Source organism: Thalassophryne amazonica, chromosome 4 (assembly GCF_902500255.1).
Source record: "Thalassophryne amazonica chromosome 4, fThaAma1.1, whole genome shotgun sequence".
Classification (NCBI taxonomy): Eukaryota; Metazoa; Chordata; class Actinopteri; order Batrachoidiformes; family Batrachoididae; genus Thalassophryne; species Thalassophryne amazonica.
In genome coordinates, this window is record NC_047106.1 from 19,491,895 (window position 1) to 19,510,553 (window position 18,659).

General features: G+C 42.1%; 1 protein-coding gene across 2 annotated transcripts in view; it reads right to left on the reverse strand.

Annotated features, from left to right (window-relative positions):
* The window catches only part of LOC117509471 (membrane-associated phosphatidylinositol transfer protein 3-like), a 451,299-nt gene that overhangs the window by 105,836 nt on the left and 326,804 nt on the right, over positions 1–18,659 (reverse strand). For both annotated transcript variants that reach the window (XM_034169173.1, XM_034169171.1), the window contains exon 6: positions 8,551–8,740. In XM_034169173.1, coding sequence (XP_034025064.1) covers positions 8,551–8,740 — 190 coding nt within the window. The remainder of the gene's footprint in view (positions 1–8,550; positions 8,741–18,659) is intronic.

Here is an 18,659-nt window from a genome sequence, read left to right on the forward strand (position 1 = left end):
CGTTGTTTTCTTAGTTTTGGCACTTGGTTGTTTTGTGATTCTCTATTAAGTTTGAGTATTATTATGTGACGGTTTAGTTTCCACTCAGCCCTATGATTCTTTTGAAGTTTGTGTTACTTTGTGCGTTAGTTCCTTTCTCCCCTATTCTTACACACGTCACTCGTTTGTTTATTTGTCTTCCACTATTTAAGCCTGCATTATTTCCTGTTTTGTTGCAAGAATCTTGTCCTTGTTCCCCCCGTGGTTCATGTAAGTGTATCTTGTGTTCCTGTCTCCCCTATTCTCACACACCTGTCACTCATTTGTTTATTTGTCTTCCACTATTTAAGCCTGCATTATTTACTGTTTTGTTGCAGGAATCTTGTCCTTGGTTCCCCCTGGTTCATGTAAGTGTATCTTGTGATCCTGTCTCCCCTATTCTCACGCACCCACCACTCATTTGTTCTTTTGTCTTCCACTATTTAAGCCCACATTATTTCCTGTTTTATTGCTGGAATCTTCTCCTTGGTTCCCTCGTGGTTTACGTAAGCATTCGATCGTCTTGTTTCCCTCCCGTTGTGTCTGATAATGTTTTGTTCCTCCCATGTTAGTTCTATGAGTACTAATTATCCTCTGTGCCTCTGTGTTTTTGCCATTGTGTTTCATCTCTTTTTGTTTACTGCCTCCCTCTGCCTGAGTTTGTGGATTGTATTTTTTATATTTTTTTGGACTCCTGTCTAAACCCTTTTTGAACTGTCACCATTTTGTTGGACTTTATTCATGTATGCATTGGAAAATAAATTACCTTGTAATCCCTCATTCCTTGCATGGTTACTTTCAACTAGGCACTATAGGAGCTTGTCCCAGTTTAAAAGAAAACAGCTGACAAACACTGTGTAACAGCTGGGCATGTCATAACATGTCCTGTGAGACTTCCAACACGGACGTGCTTCTTGTTGTGCACCATTGTGGCTCCGTGCCGATGCGCGAATTACTCTGCACGTCTTTCATTACAAAATCTCCTGTAACAGTGGAAGTGCTGATGTCCAACTCTTCTGCAATTTCTCTGGTAGTCAGACGACGGTACGGGATTAAGAATTCATGGGAGCAGACAGGAGCAAGAACCAAGGTTTTAGGCAGTGAGTTGTCCTGCTGTCATCTGAGCGGTCAATTTTCAAAAAGACGTCTAAGCCGTCTAAAGCCGTCTAAAATTAAGACTGGGTCCGATCGCTGCAGCCGTGTGTGTGTGTGTGTGTGCGTGTGCGCGGGCACGAGTCAGCTGGCTGCGAGGAGGGGGTGGGCGCGCTGAGCGCAGAGTGAAACACAACACAAACTAAACTGTGGCGCTGCCTTTATTTCTCTCTGGACTGTTCTGACGGTGCGTCCTGTTCACACCATGTGCACGTGTCTGTGACAGTTATACTGAAATTATGAGATGAAATAAATTGGTCAGAATTCCTTAAAATGAGAATATATGAATGAACAGAATAAAAATCACACACACACGTGTTTAAAAAAACCTGATGTGGAGAAACTCTGCAGTGATGTTCAGAAGCAGAAATCACATAAAGCGGCTGAGAACTGTGAACTTTAACAGGCTGTTATTTTACAGAGATATTTATTTTATTCAATTCAATTCAATTTTTTTTTTATATAGCGCCAAATCACAACAAACAGTTGCCCCAAGGCGCTTTATATTGTAAGGCAAGGCCATACAATAATGATGTAAAACCCCAACGGTCAAAACGACCCCCTGTGAGCAAGCACTTGGCTACAGTGGGAAGGAAAAACTCCCTTTTAACAGGAAGAAACCTCCAGCAGAACCAGGCTCAGGGAGGGGCAGTCTTCTGCTGGGACTGGTTGGGGCTGAGGGAGAGAACCAGGAAAAAGACATGCTGTGGAGGGGAGCAGAGATCGATCACTAATGATTAAATGCAGAGTGGTGCATACAGAGCAAAAAGAGAAAGAAACAGTGCATCATGGGAACCCCCCAGCAGTCTACGTCTATAGCAGCATAACTAAGGGATGGTTCAGGGTCACCTGATCCAGCCCTAACTATAAGCTTTAGCAAAAAGGAAAGTTTTAAGCCTAATCTTAAAAGTAGAGAGGGTGTCTGTCTCCCTGATCTGAATTGGGAGCTGGTTCCACAGGAGAGGAGCCTGAAAGCTGAAGGCTCTGCCTCCCATTCTACTCTTACAAACCCTAGGAACTACAAGTAAGCCTGCAGTCTGAGAGCGAAGCGCTCTATTGGGGTGATATGGTACTACGAGGTCCCTAAGATAAGATGGGACCTGATTATTCAAAACCTTATAAGTAAGAAGAAGAATTTTAAATTCTATTCTAGAATTAACAGGAAGCCAATGAAGAGAGGCCAATATGGGTGAGATATGCTCTCTCCTTCTAGTCCCCGTCAGCACTCTAGCTGCAGCATTTTGAATTAACTGAAGGCTTTTTAGGGAACTTTTAGGACAACCTGATAATAATGAATTACAATAGTCCAGCCTAGAGGAAATAAATGCATGAATTAGTTTTTCAGCATCACTCTGAGACAAGACCTTTCTGATTTTAGAGATATTGCGTAAATGCAAAAAAGCAGTCCTACATATTTGTTTAATATGCACTTTGAATGACATATCCTGATCAAAAATGACTCCAAGATTTCTCACAGTATTACTAGAGGTCAGGGTAATGCCATCCACAGTAAGGATCTGGTTAGACACCATGTTTCTAAGATTTGTGGGGCCAAGTACAATAACTTCAGTTTTATCTGAGTTTAAAAGCAGGAAATTAGAGGTCATCCATGTCTTTATGTCTGTAAGACAATCCTGCAGTTTAGCTAATTGGTGTGTGTCGTCTGGCTTCATGGATAGATAAAGCTGGGTATCATCTGCGTAACAATGAAAATTTAAGCAATACCGTCTAATAATACTGCCTAAGGGAAGCATATATAAAGTGAATAAAATTGGTCCTAGCACAGAACCTTGTGGAACTCCATAATTAACTTTAGTCTGTGAAGAAGATTCCCCATTTACATGAACAAATTGTAATCTATTAGACAAATATGATTCAAACCACCGCAGCGCAGTGCCTTTAATACCTATGGCATGCTCTAATCTCTGTAATAAAATTTTATGGTCAACAGTATCAAAAGCAGCACTGAGGTCTAGCAGAACAAGCACAGAGATGAGTCCACTGTCCGAGGCCATAAGAAGATCATTTGTAACCTTCACTAATGCTGTTTCTGTACTATGATGAATTCTAAAACCTGACTGAAACTCTTCAAATAGACCATTCCTCTGCAGATGATCAGTTAGCTGTTTTACAACTACCCTTTCAAGAATTTTTGAGAGAAAAGGAAGGTTGGAGATTGGCCTATAATTAGCTAAGATAGCTGGGTCAAGTGATGGCTTTTTAAGTAATGGTTTAATTACTGCCACCTTAAAAGCCTGTGGTACATAGCCAACTAACAAAGATAGATTGATCATATTTAAGATCGAAGCATTAAATAATGGTAGGGCTTCCTTGAGCAGCCTGGTAGGAATGGGGTCTAATAAACATGTTGATGGTTTGGATGAAGTAACTAATGAAAATAACTCAGACAGAACAATCGGAGAGAAAGAGTCTAACCAAATACCGGCATCACTGAAAGCAGCCAAAGATAACGATACGTCTTTGGGATGGTTATGAGTAATTTTTTCTCTAATAGTTAAAATTTTGTTAGCAAAGAAAGTCATGAACTCATTACTAGTTAAAGTTAATGGAATACTCAGCTCAATAGAGCTCTGACTCTTTGTCAGCCTGGCTACAGTGCTGAAAAGAAACCTGGGGTTGTTCTTATTTTCTTCAATTAGTGATGAGTAGAAAGATGTCCTAGCTTTACGGAGGGCTTTTTTATAGAGCAACAGACTCTTTTTCCAGGCTAAGTGAAGATCTTCTAAATTAGTGAGACGCCATTTCCTCTCCAACTTACGGGTTATCTGCTTTAAGCTACGAGTTTGAGAGTTATACCATGGAGTCAGACACTTCTGATTTAAAGCTCTCTTTTTCAGAGGAGCTACAGCATCCAAAGCTGTCTTCAATGAGGATGTAAAACTATTGACGAGATACTCTATCTCCCTTACAGAGTTTAGGTAGCTACTCTGCACTGTGTTGTTATATGGCATTAGAGAACATAAAGAAGGAATCATATCCTTAAACCTAGTTACAGCGCTTTCTGAAAGACTTCTAGTGTAATGAAACTTATTCCCTACTGCTGGGTAGTCCATCAGAGTAAATGTAAATGTTATTAAAAAATGATCAGACAGAAGGGAGTTTTCAGGGAATACTGTTAAGTCTTCTATTTCCATACCATAAGTCAGAACAAGATCTAAGATATGATTAAAGTGGTGGGTGGACTCATTTACTTTTTGAGCAAAGCCAATAGAGTCTAATAATAGATTAAATGCAGTGTTGAGGCTGTCATTCTCAGCATCTGTGTGGATGTTAAAATCGCCCACTATAATTATCTTATCTGAGCTAAGCACTAAGTCAGACAAAAGGTCTGAAAATTCACAGAGAAACTCACAGTAACGACCAGTCATTTATATGACTTAATGTAGTTGTTTAATGTTCAAGCACAAAACGTGACTGAGGAGGAGATGAAAAGAGGAAATGAACTCTAGTCTGAATAAAAATACAAGCTGCTGATTTTTATTTTTCAAAATTATTAGGCTGCAGCTCTGTGTTTCATTTATTTCAAAGTTACCGCTTATTATTTTCCAAAATCATGAGTCAAATCAGTCTGCATTGTTCAGTTTTTGTTTGTTCAGTTTGTGTATTTTTTTTCCTTCTTTATAAGAGTTTGGTTTTTGTGTTCGTTCTACTAAAAAGTTTTAAAAAACAATAAAATAACACATTTCCTTATAGCAGTTATTTAATTTCAGAAATGGAACAGAAACAACCACAAATAAAAAAGTAGGGACTGTATGTAAAATGAAGATAAAATAAAAATGTTATATTCCTAGTTTCTCCACTCACACCCACAGAAGCCAAACATGCTTCCAAAGTTGTGTCTTGGTGGCTTCCCTCACTTGTCTTCTTCCTGCATGGACATTTAGTTTTTGAGAACTGCCTACCTGACACAGATTTACCATAAAGTACCACACTGTTTGTATTTTGAATGATTGATGTAAATAAAGTCTAAGAAATATTCAGTGAGTTGGAAATGTTCATGTATTTATCCTCTGACATTTCCCAAGAAAACTGGCTGTAAATATTATTAACTAATTCTTCCATTAACAATAAACTGCCCTGTCCCAACTTTTTTTTCTTGGAAAATGTTGCAGGTCTCAAATGTAGGAATGGATATACGAGGGCTGTCCGTAAAGTATAGGTCCTTTTTATTTTTTTCTAAAACTATATGGATTTCATTCATATGTTTTTACGTCAGACATGCTTGAACCCTCGTGCGCATGCGTGAGTTTTTCCACGCCTGTCGGTGACGTCATTCGCCTGTGAGCACTCCTTGTGGGAGGAGTCGTCCAGCCCCTCGTCGGAATTCCTTTGTCTGAGAAGTTGCTGAGAGACTGGCGCTTTGTTTGATCAAAATTTTTTCTAAACCTGTGAGACACATCGAAGTGGACACGGTTCGAAAAATTAAGCTGGTCTTCAGTGAAAATTTTAACAGCTGATGAGAGATTTTGAGGTGATTCTGTCGTTTTAAGGACTTTTCACGGTGCGAGACGTCGCACAGCGCTCTCAGGCAGCGTCATCAGCCTGTTTCAAGCTTAAAACCTCCACATTTCAGGCTCTGTTGATCCAGGACGTCGTGAGAGAACAGAGAAGTTTCAGAAGAAGTCGGTTTCAGCATTTTATCCGGATATTCCACTGTTAAAGGAGATTTTTTTAATGAAAGACGTGCAGGCGGATTGCAGCGTCGGCTCGCAGCCACCGCGACGCTCCGCCACAGGAAAAACACCTCTGTTGGAAGCCTTGAGGACAAGTTGGAACATCTCCAGCTGATAAACAATTTCTCATATACTCACTCCACTGAAAGCCATCAAAAGCCGCCTGGATTTTACAAATGGTTATCAACACGGAGGTGTTTTTCCTGTGCCGCCACGCCGCGTCGGCTGCGTCCCGACGCGCGGACCCGTCCGCACGTCTTTCATTAAAAAAATCTCCTTTAACAGTGGAATATCCGGATAAAATGCTGAAACCGACTTCTTCTGAAACTTCTCTGTTCTCTCACGACGTCCTGGATCAATAGAGCCTGAAATGTGGAGGTTTTCAGCTTGAAACAGGCTGATGACGCTGCCTGAGAGCGCAGCGCGACGTCTCGCACCGTGAAAAGTCCTTAAAGCGACAGAATCACCTCAAAATCTCTCATCAGCTGTTAAAATTTTCACTGAAAACCAGCTTAATTTTTCGAACCGTGTCCACTTCGATGTGTCTCACAGGTTTAGAAAAAATTTTGATCAAACAAAGCGCCAGTCTCTCAGCAACTTCTCAGACAAAGGAATTCCGACGAGGGGCTGGACGACTCCTCCCACAAGGAGTGCTCACAGGCGAATGACGTCACCGATAGGCATGGAAAAACTCACGCATGCGCACGAGGGTGCAAGCATGTCTGACGTAAAAACATATGAATGAAATCCATATAGTTTTTGAAAAAAATAAAAAGGACCTATACTTTTACGGACAGCCCTCGTATATTAACAAAAAATAAATAAAAATAAAGCTGATCTCACAAAACATGAAATATATTGGTTTCATACAGTCTGCGTTACAGAAATAGAAGACAAAGTAAATGCCAGGATCATTACGTGTCCACCACCACCACATTTTGAAAAACTATAAGACCACAGACCATGCATTATTTATGTTTCGTGTCTTTTAGTGACTTTTTTTTTTGTTGTTTTTTGGGGGGAGGGGCGGGGGATTAAGGCAATAAGTGCCTCCCTGTATTACCACAGATGAACTGTTTCTGTTGCCACATCTTCTGAAATAAAACTGCAAAATTTTACCACCCACAAAGGAGAGTGACAGTATTAACTTTTTCATGAAGTGATATGTCACAGCAAAGTAGATGTGATAAATGTTTCATTGGAATCTCAGTCCCAGAAAACGTTGAAATGTAATGATTTTTTCTATTTCAGCTGCAATTCTTATGTTGGAATATTAAAGTTTAAGTACTTACAAACAAAAAAGTATGACAGGGTTGTCCGGACAACCAGCTTTTCCTATAGGACAAGTAAACTGCCAGGGTTACTGGTCCTATGGACAAGTACACTAAAAAGCTTAATGTCAATGCCTGTTATGTCTCTGGGTCCTCAACCTTTGAAATGGAGAGACGCCTGGGACAAATTCATGGAGTCAAGGGGTCACAAGGCAGAGGTGGTTGGTGATGCCAGTATCCAAATCTTTGGTGTGTCTCACTGTATGACTGTGAGACTTGGATGGCAGCCAGTGGCTGAAACGTGACAACTATATGTCTTTGGTACCAGGTCTCTTTGGATGATCCTTTAATATCACTGGAATGACTTTGTGTCAAATGAATAGTTACGCAGGGAGCCTTGGGCAAAGAGTATCCCTCGTTCAGGAATGTCAGCTACGACATTTTGGCCACTTGGCGCATTTCTCTGTGCATGAACCAGCATGCAGGTGCCTCAGTGTTGAGGATCCCAGCAGCTGGAGAAGGTCAAGAGAATATGCCCACGTTTCACCTGGCTGTGGCAGATAGATGGTTACTTTCAAGAGTGTGGGATGGACCACTTGCCTTTTTGACCTGACAGGCATCTCAGTTGTAGTCACTTCTACTTGCAGTTGGCTTATTCTGACAAGAAATGTCACGCAGATCACAGAAATTAATCTTTAATCCCAAGTAACTGATATTTGAAGTGCACCCTCCCTCCTGGTTCAAATGCACCCCCCGTCCATTCTCTTGTCTCCTTGCTTTGAAACATTTCTGAAAATCCTGTTGAATCTGAGGTAATCCAAAACCATTTCTATGTAATATCACCTTAATTTCATAGGAATGTCTAGTAAAGAGCCATTTTTGGTAAATGGTGATTTCAGTTCCATTTTGTGGAAATGGTTCACGTCATCGAGAGATCTGCTCTTTGAAGGTATCTCTGCTGAGTGAGTAAATCCCCCGGCATTACTAAAAACACACTTCAACAGCCACTCTGGCAAACAATAATATAATCTTTTAGATGGCACGAGGAGGGATTTTCAGGCGCAGCCAGTATTTCCTGCCTTCGTGAGAATCAAGGTTGTACTGAGTGCTGTGACCAGTATTTGAATATGCTTGATCAGCAGCTGAGATAAAGAATGAAGCGGTGATTGGTGCACATGAATACAGCAGGTGCGTATTTCAGAGCGTGAATGCAGCAGTTGATGCAGTTTAGCAAAGCAGAAGCTATTATGTAGGAGATGCGTCTGTAGTGAGTCTCATCTCCAATAAGCTCCAGAGATCTCACTGCTGGTTCATACACAAACTTAACTTCATGTGACCACCATCGTTCATGGGCCTACAGCTCCTTTATCCATGAAGTAAGACCATCTGGGTTTCCATCTCAGAGAGAAGCATACCTGACCTGTGAATCCTTGACCGTCTTCTGACTGCAGGAAGCTGTGATAGACCTGATTGGCTCGGGCGATGACGGCTGCCACAGCATCTTGGTAACGAGGTGAGACGATAGCTAGCAGGGGAAGAGCAGCCAGCGGCAGGTGGTCGACACTACTGGACACACAGCTCTCATCGTAGCTGTATGGGTTCAGACTGAAAGAAAGGAAAGAAGGATGGCGATAGCACCACACTTAGAAAGTACTACTGTACAGGAATTCTGGAAGGACCTATGCATGATTCAACTGCAGTTTTTGTACCAAAATCAAGACGATGCAGTGAGGAAGTAGTGAACTATATATATATATATATACATATATATAAACGAGAACCACATCAGAAGAAAACTAGGAATGACACTTGCCTTGCTATGCTTCATTTTGCAGAGGGTGAATGATCAGCCATGAATGCCAGGGGTTCTTCTAGGAAAATTTAGCAAGGAGGCGACACCACATGTAAGGGAGTGGAGCGACTGAGGGGTGGGGGGTAATGGTGTGGAGCTTTTGAAAATTTTAAGTCAAAATGGGGCATTCTGGGGCGTCTTGAAGGACCAGTATAGTGACTCAGTAACTAAGGGCAAGTAACTCAAACGGGCAAGTTATGACAGACACAGAACATTACAGAACTCTGTAACACAGGAGATGCCGTGTTTCGCAATCAAAATGCCGGCGGGAAATAACGAGGCTGATCGGAACAACAGCAAAGCGTGGGAGCTGCATGAAATAGGACATGTTTACGCATTCTTTATTATAAAAAAAAAGATGCTGTTTATTACAAACGGGCTTGCGATTTCCTGGCATCAATGTTCTGTATTTATGTAAGACTTGATCACTGAGGGGAAGGCTGTATGCTAGAAATAAAAGGGTGTGCAGCCAAAACAAGAGGGTGCAGCACACCTATTTCCTGGTTTAGAAAAACCCCTGCCTGGTTTCAAGGCCAGAGGCCGAACTACAAAGCACTATTTACGTGGACAAGCAGCTGGATCGCAAAAAGAATTGTACAGATACCATATTTTCCAGACTATCACTCGCTTTTAGAAAGATCACGCTGTGGCATCAAAAGAGGGAATATAACTTTTATACCACTCGGCACAACACTTGTTCGGACTGTCAGACAACAAGAACAACTGCTGCATGTCTACTACGGTCAGTCAGGCTTTTGCATTATAAAGAAATAATGTATCAACTTTTCACACATTTAATTAAATTACATTGCACACTTTTCCTCAGCTATAGTTGCTTGTTCAGTGGCCAGAAGCAGCAGTTTATTCACATTTTGTGCCTTATGCAATAACACTACGTAGCTCATTAGCTTCTGCTCACTAACGTGGTGTTAATGTTGCAAATAAATAATGTACCAATTAAATTCATTTTGCTTCATGTTACACAAGCAGTGAGGTCACAATGTCTTTGCACTGTGTTTGTGCACGTCCTTCCCTGACAGTGTGGAAGAAACGGTAAAGCATTGCGCTGCAGTGCCACTAAACCTGTCACCATCCATCAAAAGTGCACATTATACAGAGGGAGCAACATTGGTACACCGTGGCTGGAAAACATCGGAAAATATAAACACATCGTGACAAAGAAGGACAGAAAATAAGTCAGTGTAAGAACCCTGACACATCTAGCTGATAAGATCAATATCAATTTCATCCCTCGGTTTGTTCAATCTAGCAGCTCCTTGACATGTTTAAAGTTGTTTGTGCACAGAGCGAGAGGTAGAAAACTCACCAAGCTCTGGTTAAAACATCATCAATAAACAAAGCAGTGTTCCTCTCAGTGCCATTACATAAGAGCAGTCAGAATTAATAATTTCATGAGCCGTCACTTTCCCCGCCACTCCCGACACGCCACAGAGGAATCCCAAATCTGATAGTCCCATGAATACCACCTATTTTGCTTAAACAAAACCAAAATGGCAACTTTTCAAATCCTGATCCATCATTCTTATAAAATTCATGCAATTACAGTTATTACTCTGCACAACCACACATTTATTGCAGTGTGGATAATTCATACAACAGCCACACCTCAAGCCTTTGGAAATGTGTGAAGAATAAATGAGGTAACACGTGAAATTATTGTGCCGCCAGCAACACAGCAATCACCAGTCTGTCCTTGACGTCTGAAGTCAATAACCACCTCCACAATTTCCATTATAGCAAAATTGTCAGTGAGGGTCGGACGCATTTATTACTATCACAGCCATCTCTCTTCACAGGGAAATTTGAAAATGTTGGAAGATGCACTTTTCTCTGTAAAAATCAAGAGGACAAATTTAGAATTCTCCAAACAGTTGGTAATCCTGTGAAGAGGATTTTAGACAGGATGTACTTTTGGAAAATAAAATAGTGCAAAGATTTATGTGGATGATGCAAAAACTTAATTTATCCTCAAAAACGTTCACAGTGAAATGTAAGAAAATAATGCACAAGAATTCATACAAATCCCACATATAAACACAATGGTGGATTTTCCATAGAGTTAAACAATAAATGAAAGAAATGTGTCTTATTATTCTGATCCTGCCCCTAACCAAAACTCAAAGTGTTTCTGAACTTTAACCCATTTATGCCCAGATTTTTTTTTATTTTTATAAGTGGAAAAAGTTGCATTAGTACCTTTGAGATTTTTTATTGTGAGTAGAAAATGACAGTGATACACTTCAGCAACAATTGTTGCCAGTGGGAAAAAACGGATTAATGCAAAACTCACATTGAACATGCATGCTCAAAATTGTCAGAATATACACTTTTTACTTTCCATATATCATACAAAATGCATCATGAGAATATGTTTATAAACTGCAGGCAAATTCGACACCCATGATGAACTCTGAACTCTCGATTTCTACTAACACGAGTGCCCTTTTGGCCCAGTCGGGAAAGTTGTACCATCATTCCACCCTGCTGTTCTGTATGAAGCATACAAACATGGAATGGGAGGCATTGTTGTTCCACCATGAAGCCGGCAGAATGAGTACTCACTGAGCCGAATCAGCATTTGGGGAAAAGAGACGACAGATGCATGACCGTGGGATTTACAAAACCTCCTACAGGAAAAAGACACAACTGTTAAAGAGTCTGAGCATTAGGGAAAAGTCCAAAAGCTCCTTATGCTTACCCAGTACGAACCAACAAAGAAGAAGAATCAATGTCTGTCAACAGAAAAACCCCTGAATGAGTGCTAATGAGTGTCGGCCTTGACAGAATTAAGGATTTTAAATAGGTGTTGGATGACAACTGCATGTATTGGCACTAGGTCTCTTCAGAAGATCCTTGGGTACCACTGGAATGACTTTGTATCAAAGTAGCAGCTGCTTAGGAATTTTCAAATGAGTGTCACTTGCATTGGAAGGGATCATCAGGTATGACATTTTGACAATGTGGTGCATTCCTCTGTGCATAATCCTGCACGTATACAGATGTCTCAGTGTTGAGGAACGTGGCAACTGGAGAAGGTCAAGGGGAAGCACAACCCTAACTTTGCTGCAAGAGATGGATTTCTTAGTGAGTGGTAGTAATGGATCACTTGTCTGCTAGGGTGGTTGCCATCCAATTCAGTGATGTGGTAATTGCAGCAATGCTCATTACTAGCACAGGTACCCCGACTTGACTTGTGGGATACGTCATAGTTCTATCATGTCTGATTGGGAGACGACTTGCATCAACATGCGTGCTGTCCATGTTGGATCTCTTGAACTCAAGAACTTGCTGTGCAAGATGAGGGGGCATTTTGAGTGGGGTACTGAAGATTCAGCTTGGTTGGAGTGAGTTATGTCCTCTGCAGTGACAGATGTGGCATTAATACTTCCTAATGTAGTCTTTTCAGCCATCCCGTCTCAGTAAACACTTATATGATTGTTTAGCTGCAAAATGTCTGTCATGGCATGTCCGCTCAACTTTGCCTTGTGCTTTTTGTCTCGTACTGTTACAATGGCCATAGCAGACGGTCACCCCACTGAGTCTGTTGTGCTTGAGGTTTCTTCCTATAAATACAAAACACAAAGGGAATTTTTCCTCACGGCTGTCACTGATGTGCTTGTTCTAGACCGACCTTGAGTAGATGTCTTTGAAATGACTTAGCACTGTATAAATAAACTGAACTTATGTGAAGTTAATTGAATACATTTTGGTTGTGGTATGAGTTTCTCTGACACGCATGCAATACATCACACTACACGACAACGTTACACATGTTGCACCTCTGCAGAAGGCTTGAAATCATACAATCACACATCGTAGCAGCTTTAACCTGCATTTGTTTGGTTTGATACAAACAATAAACAACAGCGTGATGAGGCGTCTTCTTAACGGCAGTGTGGTGGGAGAAAAAAAGGTCACACACACTGCTGTGCCTTTCCTTGCATTTTAGCACAATCACACTCACAGCCCATCAATAAAAGATCAGGCAGGTGAGGGCAAGGAAAAGAATAAGCTGTATGGTCAACAAAAACAGCATCATCCCTGACGTACCTGCCATGCCCCCTGAGGCCGTAAATAGGTCTTGCAGAAATCCTCCATCCCTTTAAAGTGACTGTAGGTACAGTTTATTACTAAAAGGTAGGACACATTTTTCCAAGCTGAAGGAAAAATACATTTCTTTCATGTCTGCATGCAGCAAGAGGCTGAATTAATTGCAGCAGTAACTCCTGTTAGAAGAGAACAAAGCTATAACTCCATCCATTCACAAGCTGCAAATTTCTAATTTCCACATTTCTAAAGGAGCTACACTATGTTTAAACCATCAGACTAATTTCACTATTTCCACCCATCCACCTATCCGATCAGCTTGGGATTCTGGCAAGGATGGTCGCATTCCTCCCCTCTCCTCTCCTCCTTTCTGTTTTCCAATCTCTGCTCCGACCTTCAAAGTCCCAGCTTCACCACTGTGAATTCTTCAAATTAAGATTTGGATTAAATATGGAATTGATCAGCTGGTCTCTCAACGCTACTGACACCCCCCCGGCTCCCCTCACCCTGGCTTCCTCCCTGCCACCTCGAAGGCAGCGCTGTTTGTACTGCTGCAGCCTTCAAATCCCCAAGCTGGGTGGTGCAGGCCCCTCCTGCTGCAGCCTTCACCCACTTTGCCTTAATTTGGATGATGGACTGTTTCAAGTTTAGTGCACATAAACAATGTCAAATGTATATGTGGTTCTGAAGGATTACGTCAAAACTACTTCATGGATTCTCATGAGATTTGCACAAACAGATAGATATTAGGGCATGGAAGACGCCACTGCATTTTGGAGGTGATCTGGATGTGGATCTCTGATTGCTCTTGTAGTTTTATGTTACATTGTGGTGCAACACACTGTCACGCCCAACTCATCACATTTTGACACAAAACCCTTGTGACTGGACACCAATATGGTGTAACCACATTGCACAGCTGCTGGCACTGTGTTACCGCGTGCATGAACCGTTTGCACGATGTTTTGTGGTGCACACAAGCTGTTCTGATGGGAGTTGCCCTGAGTTGTATATATTCGCACTATGTGTGAAGGAGCCCTGATGAAGATGCCCATGCCCTGGACCGGCTTCAGCACATAATACCCCCGACACTGCTTGATACAGTGTAAATTTGCTCAATGTCTGAAATAATAGGTCACAATTAATTATATGATCAGACACAAATCCCATCTATCCATCCATCCATCCCTGACTAAGGCTGCATCAGGATGGCAGCAGTAAGGTGAGAAGGCTGGATCTGCAGGTACCAGGTTGAGATCTGTCAGGTAAAAGACCAAGTTTCCTGATGGTTTGACAAACGTTGAGGGAGTCATCTTCAGAATTTAATACATGAGGAAAGCAGTTTTTGTAGGAAATACTAGGAACATCTCAGGGACAAAAGGTGTTCTTTACATAATGGTGATATTGGGTTAGAAAAGGCAAACTTCCTTCTCCCCAACCACATCTGTGCACAAAGTGTTCTCAGGCCAGATAGGATATAGAATCCCTCCACTATGTTCTGGGTCTACCCTGAGGGTTTCATCACAGTTTGACCCTGGACCCGCGTCAGTTGTCTCCATCCTTGTGAGCAGTGATTCTACTCTCTGTGCCTTCCAGATGTCACAATCGAAATGGAGTTGTCCTGGTAGACACGCCTCTTCAGTGTCATGTGGAGTTTGAGAACAGTACCATGAGTCTTCCAGAATGCAGTGGTAGTACCAACTTTCAAAAAATGGTAAGTTAAGAAGAGTTTCGTCTCTCTAGAAATTTGTGTCCCTGTAAAACCCAAAGCCAGGGAGAAGCCAAATGATTGTGAAATCTTAGCTTCTGAAAGGAAAATGTGGATTCTATCTGGGCTGTAAAAGTTAGTCCTGTATACTATGTCCTGAGACCCAGTGGTACTGGTGATTATTCCAATATTCTGTATCATGAAGCAGACAAAAGTGTATGACTCTGCCTAGTCAGGGCATCAGTGTGACGCAGGTTCCTTCTCAGGCAAGGCCCAAGGACCCATTACAGTCCACGAGCCAAGCAGGTTTTCAGTACCACTTAAGGGTACTAAACACTGATAACGCAGCCTAGGTATACCATGGCCTACACAAATGTGTATGATGGCCATCCCAAGGTGGTAAACAAAGCCAGGAAGGGGTCAATGAAGAATTAAATTTGCTCCAATTCTGGTTAAAAAGTGATGGAAATTATTGGTTCTCAGGGTGCAGGACTACTTTGTGTCCCTAGGGTTGATAAAAAGTCTGCGGGTCACAGGGCTTTCTCTTATTGTGCACCAGCTTTGTGGAATGATCTCCCTGCATTAACAAAACAGTCAGATTCTGTAGAGACTTTCAAATCCAGACTTCAGATGCACTTATTTTCGCTTTCGTATGGCTAGCATACTGGCATAGTTACTGTTATTTACCCTTTTAAATTCATTTTATTAGTAAAGAGAGCGGGCCATGGCCTCAACTTTATCTAAAGTTGGGGTCTTTTAGTGAAGCTTAGGGCTAGTTGCTGGCGATCACCTTCGTATTTCTTCTGCTTTTCTTGTTGCTAAATGCTGACAAATTATACCTTATTTGTTCTTTTTCTGATGCCTGATTCTGTTTTTTCTCTCTGTTTGAGGTGCAGCTCCATCCAGAAGTGGGAGTGGGTGTCTTCCCGTCCTGTGCACCAGCATGGACTCCCAAAATTTCCTGTATATTCGTATTGTCAAGTGTGTCTGTAGCATGGCCCAAGCAGAGAGTTGCCCCTTTGAGTCTGGTTTGCTTGAGGTTTCTTCCTCAAGTCATCAGAGGGAGTTTTTCCTTACCACTGTCGCCTGTGTCCTTTGCTCTAGTGGTTAGTAAGCTTAGACCTTACTTGTGTGAAGCGCCTTGAGGCAGCTTTATTGTGATTTGGAGCTATATAAATGAAATAAATTGAACTGAAAATGGTTGAGCAAAGAGGGTTTTTAAAAAGGAGTAGTTCACACCATCTGGTCTGCTTAGTTATAAAGGTTTGGGGTAACATATGTCACTTCTTCTTCTTTGTCTTTCGGCTGTTCCCGTTAGGGGTCGCCACAGCAGATCAATCGTTTCAATCTCACCCTGTCCTCTGTATCTTCCTCTGTCACACCAACCACCTGCATGTCCTCTCTCAGCACATCCATGAACCTCCTCTTTGGTCTCCCTCTTCTCCTCCTGCCTGGTGGCTCCATCCTCAGCATCCTCCTCCCTATATACCCTGGGTCCCTCCTCTGCACATGTCCAAACCATCTCAATCTCGCCTCTCTGACTTTGTCTCCAAACTGTCCCACCTGAGCTGTCCCTCTGATATGTTCATTCCTAATCTTGTCCATTCTTGTCACTCCCAAAGAGAATCTCAACATCTTCAGCTCTGCCACCTCCAGCTCTGCCTCCTGTCTTTTTGTTAGTGCCACTGTCTCTAAACCATACAACATAGCTGGTCTCACTACTGTTTTGTAAACTTTCCCCTTCACTCTTGCTGATATTCTTCGGTCACAAATCACTCCTGCCACCTTTCTCCACCCACTCCACCCTGCCTGCACTCTCTTCTTCACCTCTCTACCACACTCTCCATTACTTTGAACAGTTGACCCCAAATATTTAAACTCATCTACTTTCACCACTTCTACTCCTTGTAACTGCACTATTCCACTGGGCTCCCTCTCATTCACACACATGTACTCAGTCTTGCTTCTACTGACTTTCATTCCCCTTCTCTCCAAAGCATATCTCCACTTCTCCAGACTAGACTCAACTTGCTCTCTACTCTCACTACAGATCACAATGTCATCTGCAAACATCATAGTCCATGGGGACTCCTGTCTGATCTCATCTGTCAACCTGTCCATCACCACTGCAAACAAGAAAGGACTCAGAGCTGACCCTTGGTGTAATCCCAGCTCCACCTTGAATGAGTCTGTCATTCCGACTGCGCATCTCACCGCTGTCACACTATTCTTGTACATGTCCTGCACTACCCTAACATACTTCTCTGCCACTCCAGACTTCCTCATACAATACCACAACTCTTCTCTTGGCACCCTATCATAAGCTTTTTCTAAGTCCACAAACACACAATGTAACTCTTTCTGTCCTTCTCTGTACTTTTCCAACAGTATTCTCAGAGCAAACATTGCATCTGTAGTGCTCTTTCTCAGCATGAAACCATATTGCTGCTCACAGATCTTCACCTGTTTTCTAAGCCTAGCTTCTACTACTCTTTCCCATAACTTCATGCTGTGGCTGATCAGCTTTATGCCTCTGTAGTTACTGCAGCTCTGCACATCACCCTTGTTCTTGAAAATAGGAACCAGCACACTTCGTCTCCACTCCTCAGGCATCCTCTCACTTTCCAAGATTTTATTAAACAATCTTGTTAGAAACTCTACTGCCATCTCTCCTAGACATTTCCATGCCTCCATTGGAATGTCATCTGGACCAACTGCCTTTCCACTCTTCATCCTCTTCATAGCAGCCCTCACTTCTTCCTTGCTAATCTCTTTTACTTCCTGATTTACTCTCACCACATCATCCAGCCTTTTCTCTCGCTCATTTTCTTTATTCATCAACTCTTCAAAATATTCCCTCCACCTTCTCAGCACACACTCCTCACTTGTCAGCACATTACCATGTGCATCTTTTACCACCCTAACCTGCTGCACATCCTTTCCAGCTCTGTCCCTTTGTCTGGCCAATCTGTACAAGTCCTTTTCTCCTTCCTTACTATTCAACTTTTTGTACAGCTCGCAATATGCCTTTTTCTTTGCTTTTGCCACTTCTCTTCTCACCTTACGCTGCATCTCCTTGTACTCCTGTCTACTTTCTTCATCTCTCCGACTATCCCAAAACTTTTTCGCCAACCTTTTTCTCGTTATGCTTTCCTGGACCTCTTCATTCCACCACCAAGTCTCCTTGTCTTCCTTCCACTGTGCAGATGTCATACCCAGTACTGCCCTAGCTGTCTCCCTCACCACATCTGCAGTACTTTTCCAGTTGTCCAAAATTGCTTCCCCTCCAACTAGTGCTTCTCTCACCTGCTCGCTAAATTTCACACAACAGTTTTCCTCCTTCAGCTTCCACCATCTGATCCTTTGTTGAGCTCTCACTCTCTTCTTCTTCTTTACCTCTAAAGTCATCCTACAAACAACCATCCTATGCTGTGTAGTGACACTCTCTCCTGCTACCACCTTACAGTCTGTGATTTCTTTTAGCTTGCATCTCCTATAAAGAATGTAGTCCACCTGTGTGCACCTTCCTCCACTCTTATATGTTACCCTGTGCTCCTCCCTTTTATTAAAGTAGGTATTCACCACAGCCATTTCCATCCTTTTTGCAAAATCAACTACCATCTGTCCTTCCCCACTCCTATCCTTGATACCATATCTACCCATTACTTCCTCATCACCTCTGTTCCCTTCACCAACATGCCCATTGAAGTCTGCTCCTATCACCACTCTTTCATGCTTGGGCACACTCTCCACCACCTCATCTAACACACTCCAGAAATCTTCTTTCTCCTTCATCTCACAACCTACCTGTGGGGCATATGCACTGATGATATTCATCATCACCCCTTCAATTTCCAACTTCACACTCATCACCCTGTCAGACACTCGCTTAACCT